Source organism: Cervus canadensis, chromosome 2 (genome assembly GCF_019320065.1).
Source record: "Cervus canadensis isolate Bull #8, Minnesota chromosome 2, ASM1932006v1, whole genome shotgun sequence".
Taxonomy (NCBI): domain Eukaryota; kingdom Metazoa; phylum Chordata; class Mammalia; order Artiodactyla; family Cervidae; genus Cervus; species Cervus canadensis.
In genome coordinates this window covers 94,087,116-94,114,336 of record NC_057387.1, presented here as the reverse complement: position 1 = coordinate 94,114,336, position 27,221 = coordinate 94,087,116, and the positions used below count along the sequence as shown (strand labels likewise).

At 40.6% G+C, this 27,221-nt stretch overlaps 1 protein-coding gene across 1 annotated transcript in view; it reads left to right on the top strand.

The window, feature by feature from the left end:
- Nucleotides 1-27,221, top strand: part of LOC122437017 (cytochrome P450 4X1) — a 40,640-nt gene that overhangs the window by 12,314 nt on the left and 1,105 nt on the right. The window contains exons 2-11 of the mRNA XM_043461426.1: nt 5,196-5,337; nt 6,536-6,580; nt 8,003-8,130; nt 11,085-11,212; nt 11,299-11,453; nt 18,606-18,712; nt 19,354-19,541; nt 24,350-24,483; nt 25,869-25,933; nt 26,739-26,818. Coding sequence (XP_043317361.1) covers nt 5,196-5,337; nt 6,536-6,580; nt 8,003-8,130; nt 11,085-11,212; nt 11,299-11,453; nt 18,606-18,712; nt 19,354-19,541; nt 24,350-24,483; nt 25,869-25,933; nt 26,739-26,818 — 1,172 coding nt within the window. The remainder of the gene's footprint in view (nt 1-5,195; nt 5,338-6,535; nt 6,581-8,002; nt 8,131-11,084; nt 11,213-11,298; nt 11,454-18,605; nt 18,713-19,353; nt 19,542-24,349; nt 24,484-25,868; nt 25,934-26,738; nt 26,819-27,221) is intronic.

Below are 27,221 nucleotides of genomic sequence, written 5' to 3'. Positions count from 1 at the left end.
CACAAAGCAGCAAAGACCCAACCTGCCAAAATTAAATAAATAATTTTCAAAAAGCAGTATGGGGGTTCTCCAAAAACTAAAAATAGAATTACCATAGGATCGAGCAATCCCACTCCTGGGTATATATCCGAGCAGAAGTATAATCCCAAATGATATTGCATGCCTGTGTTCATAGCTGCAGTATTCACAATAGCCAAGACATGGAAACAATCTAACTGTTCATCAACAGATGAATGGATAAAAAATAGGTGGTACATTATATAATAGGATGTTACTCAGCCACAAGAAAAGAATGAAATAAAGGCATTTGCAGCAACACGGATGGAACGAGAGATTATCATACTGATACTGAGTCCCAGCTCAGTCTGCTCGCCACACACAGGCCAATAAATCAGGAGGCGAGGCGCTGAGGCAAGGAGTAGTAGAAAAACTGCCTGTCCAAGAAGGTGGCAGACTAGAGTTCTAGAGTCCCATCTTATAGAGGTCTGGATACTTATCTTTTTTATAGAACAGAGATGGGGAGGAGGTGAAGAAATAAAGTAAAAAGGCCACAAGTCTTGCAAAATATCTCCTAGTTTGGCCAGCCCCAGGAGGGGATGTGTAAATTTCTGCTTTCCCGCAGCTGTTCACAGGTGGGCGGGGTCAAGTTGTTTGCCTGTGAGCTCAACAAAGACACTTTAGTTTAACATTCAGGCAGAGGGGCAGGGTTCCCTAAGACAGGTGTTATGTAGGCTCGTAGCTATGGATATCGTCCTTTTAGTGATTATAGTAACAAAAGCAATGGAAAGCAGAGGTTAAAGTAAGAGAAACAGATCCAATATGGAACCAGATTTTGCTCTTCCTTGTTACAGTACTAAGTGAAGTAAGTCAAAAAGAGAAAGACAATAAAATATGATATCACTTGTATGTAGAAGCTAAAATATGACACAAATGAACCTATCTATGAAACAGAAACAGACTCAGACATAGAGAATAGACTTGTGGTTGCTATGGGGGAGGGATGGACTGGGAGTTTGGGTTTAGTGCATGCAAACCATTACATACAGAGTGGATAAGCAACAGGGTACTGCTGTATAGCTCAGGGAACTATATTCAGTATCCTAAGGTAAACTGTAATGGAAAAGAACAGAAAAAAGAAAGTATATATATATATATATATATAAAACTGAGTCACTTGGCTAAAGAGCAGAAATTAACACACCATTGTAAATCAACTATACTTTAATTTTAAAAAGCTACTTGGTTGAATGCACACATATATTAGATGCTAAATAAACTGACTCATTCAAAGATCTGTTGACTATAAAGAACCGACTAGGTAGACTGACATTTATTCAGTAGACCAGTGTATGCCAGTCAGTGTGGAGGACCTAGTGTTTATGCAGGTAAACAAACACCCCTAGTTTATGCGGGGGTGTGTATGTGTGTATCCTTATACATAATTCAGGGAAGGTCTGTGTAACTAAGTAGTTCTTGGGCTCCATAATTCAGTGCAAGTTTGAATCCTTACTACTAGTGGCTGGCTATATAGTCTGTGAGAAACACACTCAACCAGCCCAAAACCAAGGGATGGACTCAAGAGACACGAAGCACAGTGAAAGCAAGACTTATAATGACAGTCTTGCAAGATCGGGTGTCTGGTGGGCAGGCACACCCGGGACAGTTACAGCTAACACTTATTCCCTGGCTTGCAGATCCCTCCCTGGTTCCTCATTAGGTGAGTCCTATACAGTTACAATCTTCCCAGAATTGCCCAAGTCTCATAGGGTATTCTTGCTTCTCCCTTCCCACCCTAGGTTTACATTTTTCAACAAGGATTTTTGTTTATCCCTTCTCAGACATCCTGTTAGCTTAGGGACTCTTCAGGTGTAAGCTGTTAGGCAAGACTAGCTTGCCAGTAATTTTCAAGACAAAACTAGTAGCTCTGAATGGAAAACCGTTTGTTAATAATTTTCCACCCAAGGCCAGCTACTTGATTCTGAAAATGGACCACTTCCAGTTTCGTTTCTTACACAATCTGGAAGAGATTACTTAACTTCTCTAAGGCTCAATTTCCTCATCTGTAAAATGGGATTGCAATTGTATCTGCTTTATAGGGTTCCTGATGTAAAGAGTAAAGAATATAAAGCATAGAAAAGCACTAAATTCCTTAACTGAAGATATCTGGTTTTATTTAATTAACAGTAATCTTTTGAAGTTTTGACTACCTGGTCTTTGTTGTAAAAACTCCTATATATCCTGACTTCTCCTTCACCTCTTTAGAGCAGTCTCTCAGAGCTATCTGAGAGGCTGCATCCTGGGCTTAAGTCCTCAGTTCTGTCCACCATATAAAACATAATTCTCAACTCTCAGGCTCTGCATTTTTTTTTCTGTTGGCAGCAGCACCTAGCTCGTCATAGTGCTTGGTAAATGTTAGCTATTACTCTATCTCAGGGGACTAAGCTTTTTTTTTAATATTTCTGAGTATCTTTCCTAAATACATGTGATACTAATTTCAAATGTGTTTACATTTGTGGATGAAGAAATATAAATTCATATATTACAGAATTCACAATAGCCTTCTTTCCTTTTTGTCCAGACAAGAGTTACTAAAAGTATAACCAGAAAGCATGGCTGAGGATGTCCATGACAATTTCAAATATAAAAAAATAATCCTCATATTAAGCTGCTATTTTCACCAGGGCAAATAACTTGCCTGTTTTATATTTCTCTGCATCTCTGTGGCCTGGCACATATAATAGGCACTTAATAAATACTTATCTGTTTATTGTTTGCAAATGAATTGTTGTTGGGAAACTCCATTTGCGCTGTCAGTGGGCTCTTATCACTGGCTTGAGTGTGGGAATGTTAGCAAAACAGGGTCTGCAGTATTTCAGGAACTAGATTTCAGGAGTCTCAAATGTTTTCGGGGCCCTAAAGTATCCAGGGACCATTTCATGGGTTAGAGCTACTAACTGGTAACAGGAAATTGGGAGCTGAAGTTTTCCACATTTTCACAATCACACAGCGAATTCTGATTGGTCATACAAGAAGGAACTTGCCAGCTTTAAGATTTCTTTACAGGACTTCCCTGGGGTATGATGGCTAAGAGTCTACCTGTCAATGCAGGGGACACAATGCAGAGGAGGAGTCCCTCCTCTAGGATGATTCCACATACTGAGGGCTAACTAAGCCCGTGTACTACAACTACTGAAGTCTGCACACCCTAGAGCCCATGCTCTGCAACTAGAGAAGCAAGTGCATCATAATGAGAAGCCTGCACACTGCAACGAAGAGTAGCCCCTGCTCTCCACAACTAGAGAAATCTTGGACATAGCCATGAAGACCCAGCACAGCCAAAAATTTAAATAAATAAATAAAAATTTAAAAAAAAATTTTTTTTAAGATTTCTTGGCAAGTCAGGCCCCCCACATTTCTGCTCAAATGCATAGCTAGGCACATCCAGACACACACAGAGGTGCCTCTCTACCCTCACACTTTATACAACAAACAGATGTGAATGGATCTTATTGTCATGGATTTAGAAGTAATTTGGGGGGCTCTAGGGTGCAGTAGCTTGAAGCAGGATCTTCGATCCTTGGTCAAGAATCGAATCTGGGTCATGGTGGTTAGAGTGTTGAATCTTTAATCACTAGACTCTGAGGGCCAGTGGGCTTAAAATGGGACCTCAGTCCTTGTCTTCTTTGAAGAAAGAATTCATCATAGACCAAAAGATAGTAAGGTGGGTAAAGCGTTTATTAGAAGCAGAGTACATGTGAAAAGAACACATGGGTGGGCTCATAGAGGCATGCTTTGGGGGTGACATAAATTGCTTATATGAGGGTGTGGATTTTCCAGGTTTCCTCTGGCCAGTCACCTTGTAGATTTCCTCTGGCCAATCATCTTGCTTGTTGCTCTTATCTGGTCAGATTCAAAGTCCTTCAGATGTGCATGCATATCGCCAAGATGGATTCACGCAAGAGTCTCTGCGAGGTTGGCAGGACATATTATGGATTGGTGCCTCCTCCCTTCCCTGACCCCTAAGGATCTTTTCTGCACATGTGTGGTCTAGAAGATCTTCTTGATTCCAAAAATATGTTGTCATCTTATCTTTTTGTCCCAGCAGAGCTCAGCTCCTCTCTGCCCCTGTCTTTTCTCTGAAATGTCAGCAGGAGACAAGCTCCAGTGGCTCAGCCCGAGGACCACCTACTTCCCTCCCTCAGAAGAACTATTTAAATAAGCCGTAGTAATCTGTTTATCAAGGCAAGAATTTCATCTCTGATGGCAGTATTTGTCCACTAATGTATAAATGTTGGAAGCTGAGAGTTTTGTTTTTGAGCTTGCTTCAAGATTTACACCAGAGAAGGCAATGGCAAGCCACTCCAGGACTCTTGCCTGGCAAATCCCATGGACGGAGGAGCCTGGTAGGCTGCAGTCCATGGGGTCGCTAAGAGTGGGACACGACTGAGCGACTTCACTTTCACTTTTCACTTTCCTGCATTGGAGAAAGAAATGGCAACCCACTCCAGTGTTTTTGCCTGGAGAATCCCAGGGACAGGGGAGCCTGGTGGGCTGCCATCTGTGGGGTCGCACAGTGTCGGACACGACTGAAGCGACTTAGCAGCAGCATCAGCAGCAAGATTTCCACACCTATATAAAAGCGCCTTCTACTATTACAAGGGAAAAGAATTGGGTTTTCTTTGCAGATGGAATTGGCAGATTTTTAGAGAGCATTCACTATTAACTCATGAGAAAAAATAAGTCATCAGTATTTATAGAAATGGAATGGTGAGCTGGATGATGGGTCGTGTTCAATCTACTAACGTTTTTTGCTTCCCACCTAAAAACATTTTTTTTCAGCTTCTGGACTCCACTCCTAATCTAAGTGTGTGATGCTGGCAGGTGAGGCAGAGTGTGTGACTCTATTCACTGCACCTTCTCACTTGGGGAAACAGTTCACAATATGTATCATTCAACAGGAACATTGTCTGGTGATACAATATATTATATTGAAAAGATGAATATACTGTTTGGTTAGAAAATTATACTCTAGGCTTAGAAATCCCAAGGAAAGTGTGTTCACTTACCTCCAGAAAAAGTATCAAGCCCCTCTACCTGTGGAACCTCATTCAGGACCGGAGCTCAACTTGTGTCTATAGAGGGGGATGAGTCCAGACTGGCTGACTTCTTACATTTCTTTCACTTGTTCATTGCAGTTATTTAAAGATGGTAAAATCGAGAACCTTCAGAAGATTGTAGAAAAATATCCTTGTGCGTTTCCTCGCTGGGCTGGGCCCTTTCAGGCATTTTTCTATATCTATGATCCAGACTATGCAAAGACATTTCTGAGCAGAACAGGTAAGAAAAGAGATGAATCTCAGGGTCCTAATCCTCCTAGGAGTGATATGACACAACCCACAGGCAGGATTCTAAAGGAATTCTGAAGCAAAGATTGGTACTGGGCCTTTAAGAGACACTGGCGGAAGTGTGGAGAGGTTTCCCACCAATCCTGAAGGGGATTCCCACGTCCCCCTTGTCCCTTGTCTTGTTCAGACTTCCATGGACCGTTTTAGGGCAGTGTATCTTAAAGCCTAGAAGATACCATCAAATCTCCAGGGCCTTCCTTTCCTTTCTTGGTTTTGTGACTTCAGCATCAGTAATACTCCCCATCTCAGCCCCTTTCTTGAGTATAAAGTCTCCAGGAGAAATGTTCCCAGGGTAGATTATCTAATACCACAAAATTCAAATGTCCAGTTTTTGCTCTCCCAACTTTGTAAAGCTAATGATAGGCTCAGCTTCTTTGTGCTATTACTTCCCTTGCATGCAAGCGTGTGCTAAGTCGCTTCAGCCATGTCCGACTCTTTCCGACCCCATGGGCTGTAGCCTGCCAGGCTCCTCTGTCCATGGGATTCTCCAGGAAAGAATACTAGAGTGGGTTGCCATGTTCTTCTCCAGGGGATCTTCCCGACCCAGGGATTGAACCCACGTCTCTTAAGTCTCCTGCATTGCCAGGTGTGTTCTTTATCACTAGCACCACCTGGGAAGCCCCGTTACCTCCCTTACTCTTAGTAAAACCTGATAAAAACAGCCTTTCACTGAAAACCTCCATGTCTCCCAGTCCCACAGCTCTGATTTGTCTCATCTTGTAAAGGACAAGAGCTGTAAAACACCCTCATGTTAGAGTTCAGGAGAACCCTTTTAGGGTTCTCCTTCTCCGGGTTCTGCAGGTCCCGGCTCTAATAGTTAATTTGCTTTCCAAAAAAGATGTGATATATTGTCCCAACTCCCATCCTGGACACTTTGCAACCTTTGGGCAATCTCTGTTTCTGCTGGAGGAAGCAGAAACAAGGAAAGAATCTGGATTTGTGTACCTGTCTGCCTCCTGGAGCTGCTGTTGTCAGCTTCCTGAGCCAAGACAGTCAAGGGCTGTAGGGAGTGAGCCCCGGGCTCCCTTTTGCTCACTGTTTGTGGTTGGTTTAGGCAAACAAAGAGAACCTTCCCCAACTTTGGTGATTTTCCTCTAATGTTCTTTTGTTTCCTCTGCTTGACTCTGCAGATCCCAAGTCCAGCTTCCTGTATAAGTTCATGATTCCAAGCGTTGGTATGTATGTGCAAATGAAGGAGGTGACCCACTCTTTCTTGAAGCCCATTTGTATAGTAGATCTTGCCAAGAAAACTCAAATTAGGGTTCAAATACGTACTGAGAATATGGTAGATCTATACTACAAGTTTTCTAGGGGGAAGGTCAAGAGGAAGCCCTAAGGTTAGCACAGTGCAACTTCCTAGGAATCCTCCTTGTCAATTTCTCTGCCAAAGTCTCATTTGCAAGACAGCCTGTCTGTAAATTTGTCCCATCTCTTGTCTTTAAAACTGCAGCTTTACCATCCACATTCTTTATTTTATTCTTTCTTCTCTCTTGTTTTCTCAGATCTTTCCCTTTCTTTTTGGAGTTTCTGTATTTCCATATGCAAATCAGTAAAGTTTTGCTTCCAACTGCAGTTTGAAAATATTCCATGAGCAGACAAATTAAGCGTTTTAGTTCTATAATTGGCATTTATATTAGACAAGCAAGGAATTAAATGAAAGAATATAGGTTTTGGATTCAGAGCTACTTGAATTTGCCCTTCCCCTATCCCTACTTACTAGTTGAGTGATCTTGGGGAAGTCATCTAATTTCTCTAAACCTCTGTTTCCTCATCTTTGAAAATGAAGATGAGAGTAACATCTCTGGGCTATTGTGAGGATTGAATGAAACACATATTTTCATTTTAGCCATTTTAGTGTAATGGCTGGCATTGTATCAGTGTTGGAGCATGTATCTATTGCAAGCCTGGCATGTTATAAGCATGCAATGAATGACGGCAATTGTATATTAATAAACTTTAAGGTCCTTTTAAAGCCAAATCTTTACCTCTCTGGTAACAGAAGATTATGAGGCCTTAGGTTTGATGAGTATTTTCACTTTGTATCACTTACAGATGTGAAGCACAGACCAACACTGAAGGACAGGATAGCCGAAGACAGACTTAAACCTCTTATCTAGTTCCTTGTGAACTTTGTGTTCAGACAGCAGTTTATGGATTGGTTTGGAATAGAGAGGAGATAAATATTTGTTGTGCCTTTACTGGGACCAAGCTAGGCGCCTTATGTATATGCCTTTATTTAATCTGCACAGTGACCCAGTGAAGTAGGTATTTATTATCACAGTTTCTCATTGAGAAAACCAAACTCCGGGGAGGTTACATGACTTAATTCCTACCAGGTGGTAACTGGTGATTTCAGGGTTAGCATGCTTATCCGGCTTCAAAGCTCAGGGTCTTTCTTACAGTGCTAAATACATCCATCCCAGGTGTAAGCATCAAAACTCACTTCCTCCTTAAAGTGCGAGCACTCCTTTGCCATTCCACTGTGTCCCCACTGTCAGTGTACCAACGGGCACTCCATGATGTCTGTGTTCCCCACCTGTCCTTCCCCATCTCACCTAATAAAATGGCATGTGGTTTTGTGCCTTTTATTTCTCAAGGAAAAGGACTAGTGAATTTGGATGGACCCAAATGGTTTCAGCACCGTCGCCTACTAACTCCTGGATTCCATTTTAATACCTTGAAATCGTTTGTTGAGGTGATGGCTCAATCTGTGAACATCATGCTGGTAAGTGAAGGGATAAAAGTGCTCTGGCATGTTGTAAAATGCTACAGTGAATGTATCAGAGATCTGTTTAGTGGGTAGTGAGAGTCAAATGGGGATGATTTCTAGAAATTAGCCAGTGTACAAGTACCCACCGAGCAATGAGTGTCCGTGTAAGCCTTTGCTGTTGCTCTTTGGATGATAAAAGAAGATGAAGATCTGGTCATCCATCTTAGGTATATTTTGAGATCTTATGGCAGTAAACCAAGTACCAAGTGGTAAGATTCAGATGATAAGTGCTGTGGTGACAAGTAAGGAAACTGGAAGCAGCTATATTAGCTTCAGATTCAGAGGAGACTCAAATTTACTATGAAATATGAGCTGGACTTGAACATGTGGATAACATGGATGAGGGCATTTTAGGCACAATGAGTTAGCAGGAGTAAAAGTTGGAAGGTTGGAATAGACTTGCCTGAAGGTCATAAAGGACCTAGAAAGAATGTGTCTACATTGAAGTCGCAGATGTGAGTTTCCTCTTGCAGGTAGTGGAGTTGTCATTAGGAGCTGACCTGTGCTCTTCCAAAGGGGCAGAAGGATGTTGCAGAATATTCCTGTGGGTGGTCCCTGATTTATAAATGAGTTCCATTCCAAAATTCCCCTTGTACATGGCATATTTTTGATTTTTAAATTGTACACACTTGAAAATAAGACAAGTAATTCATTAATACAGTTTCATCATAATGCTTCAAACACCACAAACAGAGCCAAAGTTGCCCTCCACCTACATCTGCAAACCTATCCCTTTCCCAAAAGAGAACCACTGTTGCTACCTGGTTGGCTGGGTCCTCAGCCAAACTCATAAAAGCAGATTTAACCTGAAATTGACTGGGATTGTGATGAAAATGTCCATTGTGCTTTCTCAAGGCAGAAGCCTAGAAGTACAGGCTAGAGAGGAAGGGGACATGCTTTCTAAGTCTGGTGCTGTGCAGTTTTATGCACAATGGCAAATCAGCCTGTGGTGATATTTGAGTTTATCAACAGTTTGATGAACCATTTCTATCTTTCTTGCTTCTCAGTTGCATATTTCCCCAAGACTCCTCTTACAGCCCCTCCCCTGCTGAATTGTCGCAAGGTATCTCCGGAGAGCCTCTTTTGTTCTCATTTCTTCTAGACTCCCTTTTTTTGGTATTCCTGTAGCTTTCATTTTCTTTTATTTATTTTTATAGAATTCTCATTGAAATATAATTGATTAACAATATTGTATTAGCAAGCTCACTTTTTGTACTCAGTAAAACTTACATAATCCTCAGTCATGTCCGACTCTTTGCAGCCCCCTGGACTGTAGCCCTCCAGGCTTCTCTGTCCGTGGACTTTTCCAGGTAAGAATCCTGGAATGGGTCGCCATTTCTCACTCCAGTGAGTCTTCCCACCCCAGGGATCCAACCCGTGTCTCTTGCATCTCCTGCACTGGCAGGTGGATTCTTTACCACTAGTGCCACCTGGGAAGCCCTCAGGATGAAAGCAACTGACTAAACAATTGACACTTGGGTAAAAGATTTTTTTAAATTTCTTTGCCTTTTTTTCTGTGGCCTCCAAATCCTTAGCACCCAGCTGTAGGCATGGGTGCTCAACAAATCGAGCTTGATCTAAACTTAAAACATGTAGATTTATTTGTGTTTTTTACACAAAGAATGCTTATTATGATGAATACATTTTCAGCAGGGAACTTTGAGACAGTTTAAGCCATAAAACATCTTGGGTAGTGGAAGTGGGTCATTTGGGGGCAGAAGTAGAGTGAACACAGGCAGTGCTTGGCTGAGAGCCACCTCCCAGCAGCTGCTCCTATTCACTGCTTACCTCTGTTCTCCACTTCTAAATCCAAAAAAAATATTTTTAATTCCTAGTTTATTGTCAAGTGTAGCTATAATGGGTAAGAGTAGTGATAGGTGGGGTATCTAGCAATCTGGGGACTGAAGAAGGTGGAAGCCCTGGGGAGAACCTTGTTATTATGGGTCTTGTGTGAGATGATCTCTTTTACTGGAACCCTGATCTGTTCTAAAACAAGAGTGGTGATAATAATTGGAAGGCCAAAGATACTTACCTCAGCCATTTACCAGATACCTGGTCTGTTCCATGCTTTTTCTCATTTGGCTGGGTGCGTTTTTCCCTTCCTCATGCCAAGTAAGCACTTGGCTTATTTATGTGAAAATTAGTAAACAGAAATCTCATTTAAAATGGAGTCAGGAGGCCAGAAAGGGGAGCTCTCACATCCTACCACTAGAGGTCAATTGCAGACCCAATCAGAAGAAACCTACCTTTGCATGTCCAACAGGAAGAAGGCTACTACTTTACCCTCCAGCAAAAGAAGAGAAGAATTTCTCCTTACCCACAACAGCCTGGTTAATGAGACTATCACAACTTGGACAATGAAAAACCACTGCACTCTAATTTCCCAGTTTCCTTCAATGGACTCTTTGTTTATAACAGCTCCCCCCAACTCCCCCTTCTCCTCTATAACTGTTCCTGTCCATAGTTCTCCTGACTTGCCCAGGGGACTCAGTGGTGAAGAATCCACCTGCAGTGCAAGAGATGCAGGAGACACGGGTTTGATCCCTGAAGTCAGGAAGATCCCCTGGAGGAGGAAATGGCAACCCACTCCAGTATTCTTGCCTGGGAAATCTCATGGACAGAGGAGCCTGGTGGGCTACAGCCCATGGGGTCGCAAAGAGTTGGACACAACTGAGCACGCACGCACCATGATTGCATGTCCTGAGTTTCAGTTTTTTGCTGTGCCTAAATAAACCCATTTTACTGGAGAAATAAGGGGCAGCTATTTCAGGTTAACATTTACCTATATGACCTTCGACCCCTGCTAAGTCAGAATTGTCTCTGTCACATGGTAAGAGAAGCGTCAGGGAGAAGCCTTCAGATAAAAGCATTTTGATGATGATGATGTTGATCTTGACCTCCTGTGCCAGGATAAGTGGGAGAAGATTTGTGGCTCTCAGGATACACTTATGGATATCTATGAGCACATCGACTTGATGACCCTGGACGTTCTCATGAAATGTATTTTCAGCTGGGAAACCAACTGCCAAACAGACAGGTCAGTTACAGGAAGGGGAAAAAAAAAAGCCTCTTTCCAATTATCTAAGTCATTTACTGACATATTTTCCCCACTCTCTCTTCTAGCTCCCATGAAGATTATATAAAAGCCACAAGTGATGGCAGCAATATCCTTATGCAACGCGTGTACAATTTCTTTTATCATTATGACCTAATTTTCAAATTAAGCCCTGTGGGCCACCGCTTGCGGGAGGTAAACAAGATGTTGCATCAGCATACAGGTATTTCTTGAGTTTGGATTGTCCAAGTCCATACACTGTCATAGTTGTATTGTGTCTCTCTAGAGGAACAGTTCTCAGTGTGAAAAGAGAAAGAATTCTTGTCTTAATGGAGCTTTTATAGGAACACTGCTCAAATGAAATAATTCGTGTACAAAAGTGTGCTACATCCACAGTAATAGTCTTATCTGAATTTTTCTACATAGATGAAAGTGAAAGTCACTCGGTCGTGTCCGACTCTTTGCGACCTCACGGACTATACAGTCCATGGAATTCTCCAGGCCAGAATACTGGAGTGGGTAGCCTTTCCTTTCTCCAGGGGATTTTCCCAACTCAGGGATTGAACCCAGGTCTCCCACATTGTGGGCGGATTCTTTACCAGCCACAAGAGAAGCCCTTTCTATATATGACACCATCTTTATTATATGCAGTTTTTATTAATACAAAGGTAACATAGCAAGTGGGCACTTAACACTTTATGGCATACATGGCATGGCTTTTTGCATAGTGATTGTCATAGTAATGGCAGGCTAAAAATATTCAGGCAACATAGGAATAAACGGAGGAAGAGAGTAAACATGGACATACATCCGAAAAAAGGACCCCCTGGGGGCCTGTCCAATGGGTATAAAGCAGTTATGCATGATGAATAAGTTCTAAAGATCTGCTGTACAACGGTACCTCTAGTGAACAATATTGTGCACTTAAAGTAGGTAGATCTTGTTAAGCATTCTTACCCCAATAAAAAAATAAAAGAAGCTTCATTCGAAAATAAATAGTTGTAGCAAAACATAAACGTAAAAGTTGAAATTGATGAAGTTTTTAAGCAATTCAACACTACTTTTCATGAACACCAAAACAGAGAATATTTATCAGGCCATTAATTAATCCTTCCTCAGCTCCACCACTGAGTAGCAGTATGACTTTGGGCAAGTTACTCTGTAAAATGAAGATTGAAAAAAAAAATCTATCTCATTGTTTTGTGATGATGATTAAATATGTTAATATATGTAAAGCACTTAAGACAGTGCCTGGAACTGAATAAATGTTAAATATAAAATATATTTGTTCCAAGAAACTTGCAGCACACACCTACACATGCATACATATGGACACACACAAATATAGATATTATAAGGACATACAGATAAGCAGATTAGAAATCATCTAATATACAAATGGGCTTTCTTTATAGCAGTAGTTATCAAACTTGTTTGTATCATGGCCCACACCAAAAATATTAATATTTAATATTGGAGGAAACAGGAGTGGATTTGGAGGCATCTACACAGAACTTAGTGAAAAGAATTGTTCACCTTCTCTTGCTATTGCATAATTATGATGAAAAAACAAAATGTAGAACACTAGGGGGAAATTAAATGTTAAATTGGTCAAAAATAAAAACTTTTCAAATTTCAAATTTTTCAATTAGTCAAATTTATTCATATTTTCTTTTACTGCATCTAGATTTTGAGTGATAGTCAAAAGCCTTCCCCTATTCCAGAATACCTCAACTATGGCACTAATGACATTTGGGGCTAGCTAAGTCTTTGTTATCCAGACAGTGAGACGCTGTCCAGCGCGTTGTAGGATGTTTAGCTGCATCCCTGACATATACCCACTTGATGATAGTAGGACTCTTGATAGAGTTGCTCTAATATTTCCAAATGATTATCCAATTGTCCCATTACCATTTATTAAAAAGTTCCATCTTTTCCAGTCAGTTTGAGGTAACCACTTTTATCATATTCTAATGCACTTGGACCTATTTCTTCACTTTCTTTTCTATCCGTTGGTCTATCTATTTGTGTGCTAAATCACACTGAATCAATTAAAGAGACTTTGTAGTATGTTTTTTTAATTAATAAGATATTTTTCAGGGGGTTTTAGGCTTATAGAAAAATTGAGCAGAAAGCACAGAGTTCCCAATATTGCTACTTCTTCACCACCCCTATATACATACTTTCCCTCATTAACATCTTGTATAACTATGGTGTATTTCTTATAACCGGTGAGCCATTATTATTTTACATACATATTTATTTATGTTTGGCTGCACTGAGTCTTCACGGCTGCACATGGGCTTTCTCTAGTTGTGGCCAGCAGGGGCTACTCTCTACTTGTGCTCCCTGGGCTTCTCATTGCAGTGGCTTCTCTGGTTGAGAAGCACAAGGTCTAGGCACATGGGCTTCAGTAGTTGCGGCACTTAGGCTCTGTAGTTGTGGCTGGTGGTGTCCAGAGCACAGGGCCAGTGGTTGTGGCACGTGGGCTTAGCTGGCCTCTGTCATGTGGGATTTTTCTGGACCAGTGGTGTCCCCTGTGTTGCAAGGCAGATTCTTAACCACTGGGCCACCAGGGAAGCCCTCTTGAGCCCCTTATTATTAACTAAAGTCCATAGTTTAGGGTTCACTCTTTATGTGTACACTCTCTGGATTTTGACAAATATGTAATGATATGTTTCCACCATTACAGTATCATACAGCAGAGTTTCACTGCCCTTAAAATTCCCCTGTGCTCCACCTACTTAGCCCTCCTTTCTTTGTGCCACACCCCTGGAAACCACTAATTTTTTTACTGTCTCTATAGTTTAGCCTCTTTCGTGTCATTAACTGGAATCACACTGTATGTAACCTTTTTAGATTGGTTTCTTTCACTGAGCAATATGCATTTAAAGTTCTTCCATGTATTTTCATGGCTTGATAGTGCATTTATTTTTATTGTTCAATTATATTTTATTGTGTGAGGGCTTCCCTTGTGGCTCAGCTGGTACAGAATCCGCCTGCAATGCGAGAGACCTGGGTTCAATCCTTGGGTTGGGAAGATCCCTGGAGAAGGGAAGGGCTACCCACTCCAGTATTCTGGCCTGGAGAATTCCATGGACTGTAAAGTCCATGGGGTCGCAAAGAGTTGGACACGACTGAGCGACTTTCACTTTCACTTATGAGTGTATCACAGTTTGTTTACCTATTAAAGGACATCTTAGTTGCTTACCAAAAGCAAAGTTTTGACAATTTTGAATAAAGCTTCTATAAACATTTGTGCACAGGTTTTTGTGTGAACTTAAGTTTTCAGCTCCTTTGGGTAAATACCAAGGAGGATGATTAGAGATGGAATGGCAAGGATAAGTTTAGTTTTGTAAGAATCCACCAAATTATCCTCCAAAATGTTCCCTTTATTGTAATGTCTTTATTTGGTTTTAATACCCACTGGGGTTCTTGGTCTTCCCCAAGCAATAGAAATTGACTAGAAGCCAGACAAGAAATTCAGTCAAGTCTTCATTGGGGCTCCCGGAGGGAGCAGAAACAAGTGACAAACTCCCTTGCTTGGTCCCCGGGGCGGGTGGCTGAGCTTGTTTCTTACATGGGGTGACGATAGGAGTGTGTCCAGAGGTCTGTCTGGAAGGGTGGTTTAGGTGGTTTGCCCATCTTTTGTGTTGTTGAGTGCAGGGGGCCCTGCAGAGCACCCTGCTTTTTCTCCTGACACCCAGTTTTTGCTCCAGGTCCTTCAGAAACGGCAGATGAGTTTTGGTTTTGTTTTTTCTTTTTTATATCTTTTGGTTCAGAGTTTGCCCTAACTGCACATGCACACAATAATTTTTAGTCCCATATAGTTTCTTCATATATGGTAGCTTGAGAAAAGATGTGTCCAGGTACAAGCTTTTCAGCCCTGCAGCAAAGGGTCCTAGTTCCCAGGCCTGTCTCAGTTTAGGAGTGAGAATAATGGCTGGTGTCATAAAATAAGTCAAGAAGTACTCCCTCTGCTTCTATTTTTCTGGAAGAGATTGTAGAGAATTGGCAGGATTTCTTTCCTAAATGTTTGGTAGAAATCACCAAGGAAATCAACTAGGTCTGGTCTGTTCTGGTTTGGAAGGTTATTAATTACTGACTCAAACTGTTTTATAGACAAAGGTCTATTCAGATTAGCTATTTCTCTTTTGACTTTTGGTAGATTGTGTCTTTCAGGAAATTGACCCATTTCAACCAGGTTATCAATTTGTAAGCATGGAGTTTTTCATAATATTTCTTTATTCTCTTTTTAATATCCATAGGATCAGAAGTGATGGCTCCTCTTATATCTCATAGTAGCAATTTTATCTTTTCTCTTTTCCTTAGTTAACCTGGCTAGAGATTTATCAACTTTATTAATCTTTTCTAAGAACCAACTTTTGGTTTCATTGATTTTGTCTCTTTATTTCTTATTTCAGTTTTATTGCTCTCTACTCAGATTTTTATTATTTCTTTTCCTTTAGTTAATTCGGACTTAATTTTTTTCTTCTTTTTTTTGTTTCCCAAGAGAGAAGCTTAGATTATTGATTTTAGATCTTTCTTCTTTTCTGATAATTCTTTTAATGCTATACATTTCCCTTTAAGCACTGCTTTCACTGCATCTCACAATTTTGATTAGTTGTATTTGAATTTTCATTAATTCAAAATATTTTTTAAGTTTCTCTTGAGACTACTTCTGTGACTCGTGTGTTATTTAGAAGTGTGTGGTTTACTTGCCAAATAATTTGGAGTTTTCCCATTATCTTTCCATTACTGATTTCTATTTCACTGTGGTTTGAAAGCATACATCCTATGAGTTCTATTTTTTGAAGTCTAGATTATGGTTTATGGCCCCAAATATGGTCTATGTTGGTCAGTGTTCTCATGTTGAATGAGATATTCTATAGTTGTCAAATAGATCCAGTCGATTGATGATATTGTTCAGTTCAAATATATCCTTGCTTGTTTTCTACCTGCTGGATCTGTCCATTATGATAGAGGGATATTGAAGTCTCCAACTATGATAGTAGATTTATTTATTTCTTCTTGAGTCCTATTACTTTTTGCCTCATGAATTTCGAGACTCTTTGTTAGGCACATGCACATTAAAGATCATTGTCTTCTTGGATAATTGACCCCTTTATCATTATGTAATGTTCTTCTTTATCCCTAATATTTTCTTTTCTCTGAAATCTCTTCCATTTGAAGCTAATATTGCTTCTCCAGCTTTCTTTTGATTAGTTAGCATGGTATATCTTTCTCTATCCTTTTACTTTTAATCTCTGTGTATCTTTATGTATTTAAGGTGGGCTTGTAGACAACATACAGTTGGATTTTGTCTTTTAGGTGCATTCTGACCTTCTTTGTCTTTTAATTGGTGTAGTAAACCTTTGATGTTTAAAGTGATTGTTGATGTTTGTTGCTCGGTCACTCAGTCATGTCCGATTCTTTACACATGGACTCCAAGGACTCCAGCACACCAGGCTTCCCTGTCCTTCACTATGTCCCTGAACTTGCTCAGACTCATGTGCTTTGAGTCGGTGATGCCATCCAACCATCTTGTCCTCTGTCATCCCTTCTCCTCTTGCCTTCAGTCTTTCCTAGCATCAGGGTCTTTCTAATGAGTTGGCTCTTCGCATCAGGTGGCCAAAGTATTGGAGCTTCAGCTTCAGCATCAGTCCTTCCAGTGAATATTCAGGATTGATCTCCTTTAGGATTGAATAGTTTGATTTCCTTGCAGTCCAAGGGACTTTCAAGAGTCTTCTCCAACACCAGAGTTAAAAAGTACCAATTCCTTGGCATTCAGCCTTCTTTATGGTCCAATTCTCACATGACTACTGGAAAAACCATTGCTTTGACTATACGGGCCTTTGTTGGCAAAGGAATGTCCCTGCTTTTTAACATGCTGTCTAGGTTTGTCATAGCTTTTCTTCCAAGGAACAACTGTCTTTCAGTTTCATGGCTGTGGTCACCATCTGCATGATTTTGGAGCTCAAGAAAATAAAGTCTGTCACTGTTTCCATTATTTCCCCGTCTGTTTGCCATGAAGTGATGGGACCAGATGCCATGATCTTAGTTTTTTGGATGTTGAGTTTTAAGCCAGATATTTCCCTCCCTACTCCTCCTATTTTTAGTAGCATTATCTTCACTTTTAATGCTTATGTGTTACTCTTTTGTCCACATCTTTATCCTTATTTTATTCTGATATCTAGAATTAAATCTTTGAAAGGCCCACCTCAGCTATTTTAATAAAGTTTTTCCAGTAATTTCTTGGTTGGATGAAACTCATCCCCTATCGATTCCTCAAGATGGGCTTCATGAGCAAAGCATTTTCTGAGTTCATATAAGTTTCTAACAGTTTTTTGGTAGACTTGATACATGAAGGATCGTTTTCCTGGATAAAAATTTTGCCTCACACTTTGTTTCCTTGAGTGTTTCCTAAGTACTCTAACCTTGCCTTGGTTTTTCTTATTGTTCTTGAGAAGTATGATGCTAGCTTAATTTGTCATCATTAAAAGTCATTTGATATTTTTGTCTAGAATCTCTGAGAATTTCCTTTTCTCTGCCTTTCATGTCAAGTAGTTTTATTAAGATATATATATATATATATATGTATATATATATATATAGGAATTGGTTATTCTGTTCCAATTTTTCCAGGCATAGTATGAACCCTTTAATATGTAGATTTGATTTTTCTCTTATTCCTAGAAAGTTTTCTTGGATTATAATTTTAAACATTCTGTTCCATATTTTTTTTCCTTTCAGCCCTTTCAGTTATATATAGGTTGGCATTTCTTTGCTGGTCTTTTTCTTTTCATTCCATTTCATGTGATAATTTTTCCATGAAAATGAAAGATTAGACTGAGAAAGAAAAGAATGATTGGTTACTTGCACCTACATTTTTTTATTATTTTAATTACATTGCCTACTTAGTTATATAAAGTATATTTTTGTCTGTTGCGTTTGTCTTTGGAACTTTGAACAAAAGTTGTCATTTGATGGTAAAATACACATCTGCATAAATTAAGTATTACTCAGTCATGTCTGACTCTTTGTGACCCCATGGACTGTAGCCCACCAGGCTCCTCTATGGGATTCTCCAGGCAAGAATACTGGAGTGGGTAGCCGTCCCTTCTCTAGGGGGGATCTTCCTGACCCAGGGATCTGACCTGGGTCTCCTGCATTGCAGGTGGATTCTTTAACGTCTGAGCCACCGAGGAAGCCCCCCTGCACAAATTAAATCTATGTAAATTAATGTACTCACTCTAACTTCAGGAAATTAGGCAAGATTTGAAACTATCCGGCGGGTCATGGCTTGTTCTGTCACTTTGACTTTTGATTGACTTTTCTGTCACTTTGGCAATGGGGAATATTTATTCTACCCTAGACAGGCTAATCAAGGATAGAAGAAATTCTCCCAAGGATGAGAATAAGCAGGCTAACACCCAGAAGAGGAAGTACCGGGACTTACTGGATATTGTCCTTTCTGCTCAGGTAAGTCTTTCAAATTCTGAGCCTACTCATGTATCTAGTTAATTGCGTGGATAGTTAGATGAGAGGGAGGACGGAAGACAAAAACCAAAATCTTTCAAATTCTGAGCCTACTTATGTATCTAGTTAATTGTGTGGGTAGTTAGATGAGTGGGAGGATGGAAGACAAAAGCAAAATTGATCAACTAAATTTAACAGTACTTTTGAACTGATGGTTGGTGCTGTACAGTTTGAGATTAAAAACTGAATTCTACAATTCTGTCACTAGAGGGAGTCACATAAGACTACATTTTTTACAAATTCAGCAGGATTTGGTGATTATCATAAAGATACATGGTAGTTCAGGGAAACACGGGAAAGTGAATCACAGGTTAAGCTGATAAAACAATGAGGAAGAGATGCTGAAAAGTCTGGATAAATCTGACAAAATGATTGCAGGAACTCACTGCGGGGCCTGCTTTTCTTATCTGTCTTTGGTTCTCTATGCTCTGGACAAAGCATGACTCTATATATTTGTTAAACTGAATAAAAATGAAAACTCTTATTTGATAGCCAGTTTTTCCCCCTAAAACCATTATTTTGATTGGGGCTTCAAACATCTGTAAACTGACACTGCATAAAAATATCTCTACTATTCTTTCTAGGCTGAAAATGATAGCTTCACAGATTCAGACGTTTGGTCCGAGGTGAACACATTCATGTTGGCAGGGCATGACTCTGTATCAGCAGGCATTTCCTGCCTCCTCTACCAGCTAGCTCGGCACCCTGAGCATCAGGAGAGATGCCGGGAGGAGATCAGAGCCATCCTGGGGGATGGGTCTTCCATTACCTGGTAAGATCTGCATCCATAAACATTTCCTCCTTGTTTTCCTCCTGGGATTTTGCTTTATTCTTTCCTCTTGGTGATCATAGTGTTTCATATACATCCACACATATGTATGTAGAAGAGGCAGGCTACTATTCTGTTATTCTAGAGGGCCCAAAATTATCCCTTTTTCTTTTATAGTCACTTATCCGTAAGTTTTCTATTTCATTGTTTTTTAGTCAGTGTGTGTGTAAATGGTCCTATTTCTTTCTTTCTCTCAGGCCCTGGTGCTTTGGAAATAGGGATATGATCTCCCTAGATTTGCATCCACAGCTTGAATGGTAGGACTCAAGTGAGGCTGTTTCTGAAAGACCTGAGAGAACATCTGTATTTCTAAGCCTCATTGAGACGGTCTCTCCCATCCCCTGTTCACTTCTCAGGATGGACTTTGGACTTAGAGCAAAGCAATAAACATCCTCAGTGCATATTTGCCGAACTCAAGTACAGTGTGTACCATTTAAGTGCTGAAAGTGCAACTGAAAGTCACTCAGTCGTGTCCAGCTCTTTGTGACCCCATGGACTATACAGGCCAGAATACCGTGGGTAGCTATTGTCTTCTCCAGGGGATCTTCCCAGCCCAGCGATCGAACTCAGGTCTCCCACATTGCAGGCAGATTCTTTACCAGCTGAGCCACCAGGGAAGCTTTAGGTACTGAGGCACTATAAAAAGGTGCCAGATTTGATGTGGGTTCTGCCCTCAATGAGCTCATGTTCTAGTACAGAAGACTGCTCCCCATATATATATATATATATATATTTTTTTTTAATTCTAAAAAATATTTATTTATCTCTTTTTGGCTATGCTAGGTCTTCGTTGCTACTCACGGACTTTCTGTAGAAGCGAGCAGGGGCTACTCTCCATTGCGCTGCGCTGACTTTGGTAGTTGCTGCTCGCAGGATCTAGAGCACTGGCTCAGTCGTTGTGACGCACATGGGCTTATGAAATCTTCCATATCCATGGCATATGGAATCTTCCTAAACCAGGGATCAAACCTGTGTCCCCTGCGTTGGCAGGCAGATGCTTATCCACAGCACCACCAGGGAAGTCTGATCCCCATATAGTTGATCGCAGTATAACATGGTGAGGGTAAGGAGAGAGATTCACATTAGTGACCACAGAGATTTAGAAGACCAGAACCTAATCTGGCATGGGAGGCTCAGGAAGACTTATTGGGAGATTGGACATTTAAGCTGCCTCTTACACGATGGGTAGGAGTTAGTCAGGTGGAAAGCTTCGACTCCATTTGGCTAGACTTTGAGCACATCTTTCTGTTAGTGAAGCCCAGGTTACAGATTTGCTCCTCAGACATACTGTTTGCCAGGAAAATGCAGCCATTGTATTTGTTTTGTTGGTCAAAGAAAGAGATGCTAACAACCCAGCCCAGTGACTAGAGGGAAAACACCATGTTTCAAATGCAAAAGTTAGCTCAATTAGAACATTTGTAAAGGAAAATATGAATTGATATAGCAGAGATCTCACTTTGTATAATGAAATACTAGTCATTTCCTACCATAAGTCAAAGGTCTAATCTACATAGCACCAGATGCAGTGTTGACTAATAAGTTTTTATTCACTCATTGAATTTAGAAACAGTGTATATCACTTCCAAATATTAATCAGATATTTTAACCTCGATTAGGGTAGATGTATATACACAACTCAAATATTGGCCTTCTTATTCTTGTTTGGCCTATGTGAAATGTGAAAACTATAAGGAAATCTTTGCCAGGTGATACAACAAACTCCAGAGGATCTGTTTGCTACCATTTATTTTAATGAGAGAAATGGCAACCATATTATAGAGAATAAAAAATGGCCTTTCATTACATTTAATGAAATTTGTACAGAACAGTCCAAAAATTTATAATTCTAATAAAGCCACACTGCAAAGAGCAAATTTCTAAAAAAGTTAGAAAGTTGTTCAGCATCTCCATTTGCCTGCTTGTCAACCTATTTCTGCATTGGGTTAAAAGGCCTCTCATCTTTTTGCAACAGGACTGAGACGGACAACATTATCTTTCTTAAGTATGAAAAGTGCTCGGTTAAGCAGAATTCTTCTTCTTATTCCGAGCTCGAGGAGGCAAGAGTTCAAAATTAAAATTTCACATTAATGAATGGCCAAAGCCTGCATTCAAAATAAATAATCAGAGAAATAAATAAAAACACCTGAAGCAAAAAGACCAAATGTACACTGTCATTTTACGGAACCAACCTATCTATGATCAAATAAAAAATTTACTCTTCTCCCACTGATACTTCAAACTTGTGTGAGCAAGTACTTCTCATCACTGGGGTGAAACTGTGAGTGAATCTCATAGTGTTCCCATCCATTTAAATCACAAGAGCAGTCTCATTTCAATGATTAAGCTGTCTGGTCCAGTGTAATAATAAAAACTTCAAATTGTTATCCACTTGGAGCATCTCCATCTATTTCAGCTCAGGACTTCTCTGGGTCTGGAAGCCAGAGGTGGGTGAAGCAGTTGTCAGTCAGTTCAATTCAGTTCAGTTGCTTAGTCATGTCTGACTCTTTGTGACTCCATGGACTGCAGCACACCAGGCCTCCCTGTCCATCACCAATTCCCAGAGCTTGCTCAAACTCATGTCCATCGAGTCAGTGATGCCATCCAACCATCTCATCCTCTGTCATTCCCTTCTCCTCCTGACTTCCATCTTTCCCAGCATCAGGGTCTTTTCCAATGAGTCAGTTCTTCGCATCAGGTGGCCAGAGTATTGGAGTTTCAGCTTCAGCATCAGTCCTTCCAATGAATATTCAAGACTGATTTCCTTTAGGATGGGCTGGTTGGATCTCCTTGCAGTTCAAAGGACTCTTAAGAGTCTTCTCCAACATCATAGTTTAAAAGCGTCAATTCTTCAGCACTCAGCTTTCTTTATAGTCCTACTCACACATCCATACATGACTATTGGAAAAACCATAGCTTTGACTAGACAGACCTTTGTTGGCAAAATAATGTCTCTGCTTTTTAATATGCTGTCTCCGTTGATCATAACTTTTCTTCCAAGGAGCAAGAGTCTTTTAATTTCATGGCTGCAGTCACCCTCTGCAGTGATTTTGTAGCCCAAGGAAATAAAGAGGAGGTTGTGGTTGGCTTCTGCTCACTGACCCTTCTAGAAATGGTCCTGGGAGGGAGAAAGGATGAGGAGAAGGCAGCTGGTACTGTTGCCATCTTGCCCTTTAAACTTGGTGCTTCCTTTAACTCTCAGTGAGGTTTTTAGAGATTTTCTCACTGGGACTTTATGATGATGATTCACGAGGCAAAGAAATTCTTGTCCTTAGAGTGTCCTTCAAGCTGGTTCAGAAGCTCTCCCTCTTGGTGGTTCACTGGCCCATAGGACTCACTATAGGGTTATTGCTTTGTCCCTGCTCCTTTCCCTGCCTCTCTGTCTGTTGTGAGTCATGGCCTTTCCTATTAGTTCTGGTCTTCCCAGCCTCTAAGGAGCACATGTCAGAGCATCTACTGTTATCTTCTTTAATCCCCTCTTTGCTAAATATGAAGGGAACCCCCCTCCAGCATTCTCCACAGCACTCCAGCATTCAGCAGTTCTTTGGAAGGATCTTTTTTCCCTCTTAAAACTTGGAGGCCTCCTCTCTTCATTCCTTAGCCATTCCTTGATTTATATGATGAGCTAAGTGTTGCAAAACATTTTCAGAAATCTTCTCAGCAAATCCTTTACCAGTAGTTTAGTGCTTCACTTTATTATGAGGATATTTGGCGTTTTTTCCAAGTAGAGTTGATTTATAATGTTGTGTTAGTTTCTGGTGTACAACAAAGTGACTTTACTTTTTAATATTCTTCCCCTCACTTGACCCCTGTGGTAACCGTAACTTTGTTTTCTTTGATGGTGCTAGTGGTAAAGAACCCACCTGTCAGTGCAGGAGAGGTAAACAGACGCGGGTTTGATCCCTGTGTCAGGAAGATGCCATGGAGGTGGGCACAGCTACCCACTCCAGTGTTCTTGCCTGGAGAATCCCTTGGACAGAGGAGCCTGTTGGGTCACAGTCCACAGGGTCGCAAAGAATGGGACATGACTGAAGCAACTTAGCACACACAATCATAAATTTGTTTTCTTTGACTGTGAGTCTGTTTCTGTTTTGCAAATAAGTTCATTTATATCACGTTTTAAATTTCACATGTAAATGATATATATTTGTCTTTTTCTTTCTGACTTACTTCACTGAGCATGATAATCTCTAAATCCATCCATGTTGCTGCAAATGACATTGTTTCATTCTTTTTATGACTGAGTAGTTTTCCATTGTGTATATATAGCACATCTTCTTTATCCATTCATCTGTTGATGGATATTTAGGTTGCTTCCATATCTTGGCTCTTGTCAATAATGCTGCTATGAACATTGGGGTGCATATATCTTTTCAAAAAGAGTTTTCTCCAGATATATACCCAGGAGTGAGATTGCAAGATCATATGGTAGCTCTGTTTTCAGTTCTTTGAGGAACCTCCATACTGTTTGCCACAGTGGCCATGCCAGTTTGCATTCCCACCATCAGTGTAGGAGGTTCCCTCCCTCTTCTCCACATTCGTGGTGAGGATGTGTGGCACCTGTGTTGTTCCTTGTCCTCTGGGACCTCAGCTGATCCTGAGGCAGAAAGTGTTCCTTTTTAACATTCTGTTACAGAAACCAATGGGTAAAAGAACTTTGACCAGGGGCAAAGTTTGAATAGAAAAAATATGTCAGTATTTACATACTGAATATGGAGTCTGAGTTCCCTGTGTTCCCTCTCTTGTACTCACAGGGACCAACTGAGTGAGATGTCATACACCACAATGTGCATTAAGGAGTCACTCCGCTTGGCACCTCCAGCTGTGTCCATTTCCAGAGAACTCACCAAGCCCATGACCTTTCCAGATGGACGCTCTTTGCCTGCAGGTCTTTGCATTCTTTTCCTAAGCAGTTTCTAAAGACCACTGACTCCTAGGGACCACAGTGAGAAAGACCAGAGGGATTCTCAACTCTTGGAAGAGTCAAAAGACAAACCTCAGGATAGCTGGCTTAGGGTTGGGCACCTGTTAAGTTCTCAGTGGGTAATGCCTTGACCAGATGTGGGTTTCTGAGACTTTCCTAAAGGCCCATAGTCATTTGAAGCAAAGCTATGAACAGAACCTTTATCACCAGAATCCCAACTCAGGGTTTCTTCTGTTATGGGACATTGTTTCTAAGCTAATCCTGGCTTGGCTGCATTTGAGACCAGGCAAGACTTCATGGGAGGTGAACACTTTTATCTTTATCTAGAAGACCCAGAGAGGGTCTTTGTCTTCATCATCATAGTAATATTACTCTAGTAAGTATGCAGCACTTAAAAGTTTACATAGAGCCTTCCAATAGATTATCTCATCTTTTTCACCTTGGAACATGCTCTTAGCAGACGCTTATATGTGTTTTGCAGTTTACAGAGCACTTTCAGATGCTTTTGCTATAGCCAAAACCCACTGTGGGATCCCAAAGTGCATTGAGCAGAGCTAGAACTTGCTCAGAGGTTCCACGTCTGGAGCCCAGTGCTCTTCAGAACAACACAAGTATCTGAGCAGGGCAAGTGGGATGCAGAGAGATCACATGAGAAACCCTCCACTTAATCTGCTTCAGTGTTCAATTAACTCTTGCCCTTAGGATCAAGCCAACAGGATTGCTTGTATCAGTACCAACAGCCTGTCACTTACTGTCCCTTTGTTGACAGATCTAGAATTACTTTACCAAAATTATTTCTGACAACAAAATAATCCTCAAATTATCTCACCTCTTTTTTCCTTTTTTGTTTTTTAAATTTTATTTTTGTTTCTTCTGTCTTTTTTACAATCCTCATACTACATGAACATTTGCCAAAATTCCCTACTTCCATTGTATGACCTGCACCAACAGAAACTTGTCATTGGATCTGCACAGTGGAGGTACAATCTTGTTCCTAAATGTACCTAAGCTGTTGTGTCTGGATACTTTATAGTCCATAAATAAATATATAAACAATGTCTAGGGATAGCGGAAAACATAAACACAGGCTATCATTTTGACATGATACCAAGAGCTCCTTAAGATAGAATCAGGTGTTAAATAGATCATTGATTTGAAAACTAAGATGCCACCAAACCCCATCTTTTTATGGGTCCTTCACTGCTGGCATCAGCTATCACAGCCCACAGAACTCTGCCAGGAACTAAGTCGTTCCTTGCAAAAAGAAAAGTGTTACTGAAGAGCTGTATAAAAGGAGCTTACAACTTGCTCTTTTTTCTGCAATCTCTTTTATTTCCTTCCTTTCTCAGGAATGACCGTGGTTCTCAGTATCTGGGGTCTCCACCACAACCCTGCCGTCTGGGAAGACCCAGAGGTATGACTGTCCCACTCTCCAGATTTCCTTTCAATGCCTTTTATTGGTCAAACCCAACAGGAAAGCCCGTGGGTCAGTTTGGAACCCAGAGCAAGGTGGGGAAGGGAGGAGAAAGGATCCGAAGAGGCAAAAAGAAGTTTTGTAGCACACCTGAGTCTCTTGAAACTCCAAACACAATGTGTGCAGACGCTTCCTTTTTTATATGCTGCTTGTTTCAAACGTGTTATGTGTAATGGGAAGTTGCACAACTGATCACGTAGGTCATCTTGGCTTGACTTCTAAGTAGATGCACTCGTACCTTCAAAGTGAAAATACTACCACCAGTCATGGTATTTCTGCTTTCCTCTTGCCTAGTCTGGGTAGCAGACTAATCACCTGGGAGACCAGACAAGGTCGGCAGGTCTAGAGTTGTGCTGTCCAGGGTTTAGTTCAGTTCAGTTCAGTCACTCAGTCGTATCTCACTCTTGGTAGCCACTAACCACATGTGGTGTGGAGCACTTGAAATGTGGCTGCTTAGAACTGAGATGTGCTGGGAAAGTAAAATTTTGCAGCTGTAGTACAAAAAATAGGAAATATTTTCTTGAAGTAATTATGTATATGAATTCATGTTGGAATGATCATATTTTCTGTTAAATAAATTGTTTTATAAAATTCATTACCCCTTGTAAAAATGTGGATACCAGAACATTTGAAACTACATATGTGGTGCATGGATATTTCTGTTGATCAGTGCTAAGCAGTAGCTTCAGAAATGTGTTAATGGTGGTGTTTTGGGGATGGTCGTGGGGTTACCCTCTCATTTCAGGTCTTTGACCCCTTGAGGTTCTCCCAGGAAAATAATAAAAGACACTCCCATGCCTACTTACCATTCTCAACTGGACCAAGGTGAGGACTATTTGAAGTTTTTAAAAACACACACAAATGTTTACTTGGGAACAGCCTTCTCTCTTCAGCCCCCCAGCTCTATAAGTTCTATAGAAACTTATCTTCTCACCTGACCACGAGGCAGTTCTTAGTGCCTGTTTGAGCCACTGAAAGGGTCAATTAGTTTCACGAAGAGCAACACCCTTTGCTATGGCATCCTATACAGCCATGGCTCAGAAGGCTAAACAGCAAGGCAAGCTGTTGCTCACAGGTTCGATGCAGGTTCACTCCCAATAAAGATGAGATGATTCTTTTTCAGAAAAACAGTTATTTCATCTTTTATTTCATCTTTATATTAGAATCTTAAATTGTAAGACACTTGAAATATTCATCATGATGATTGGATATATGCTGTGAGAAGATT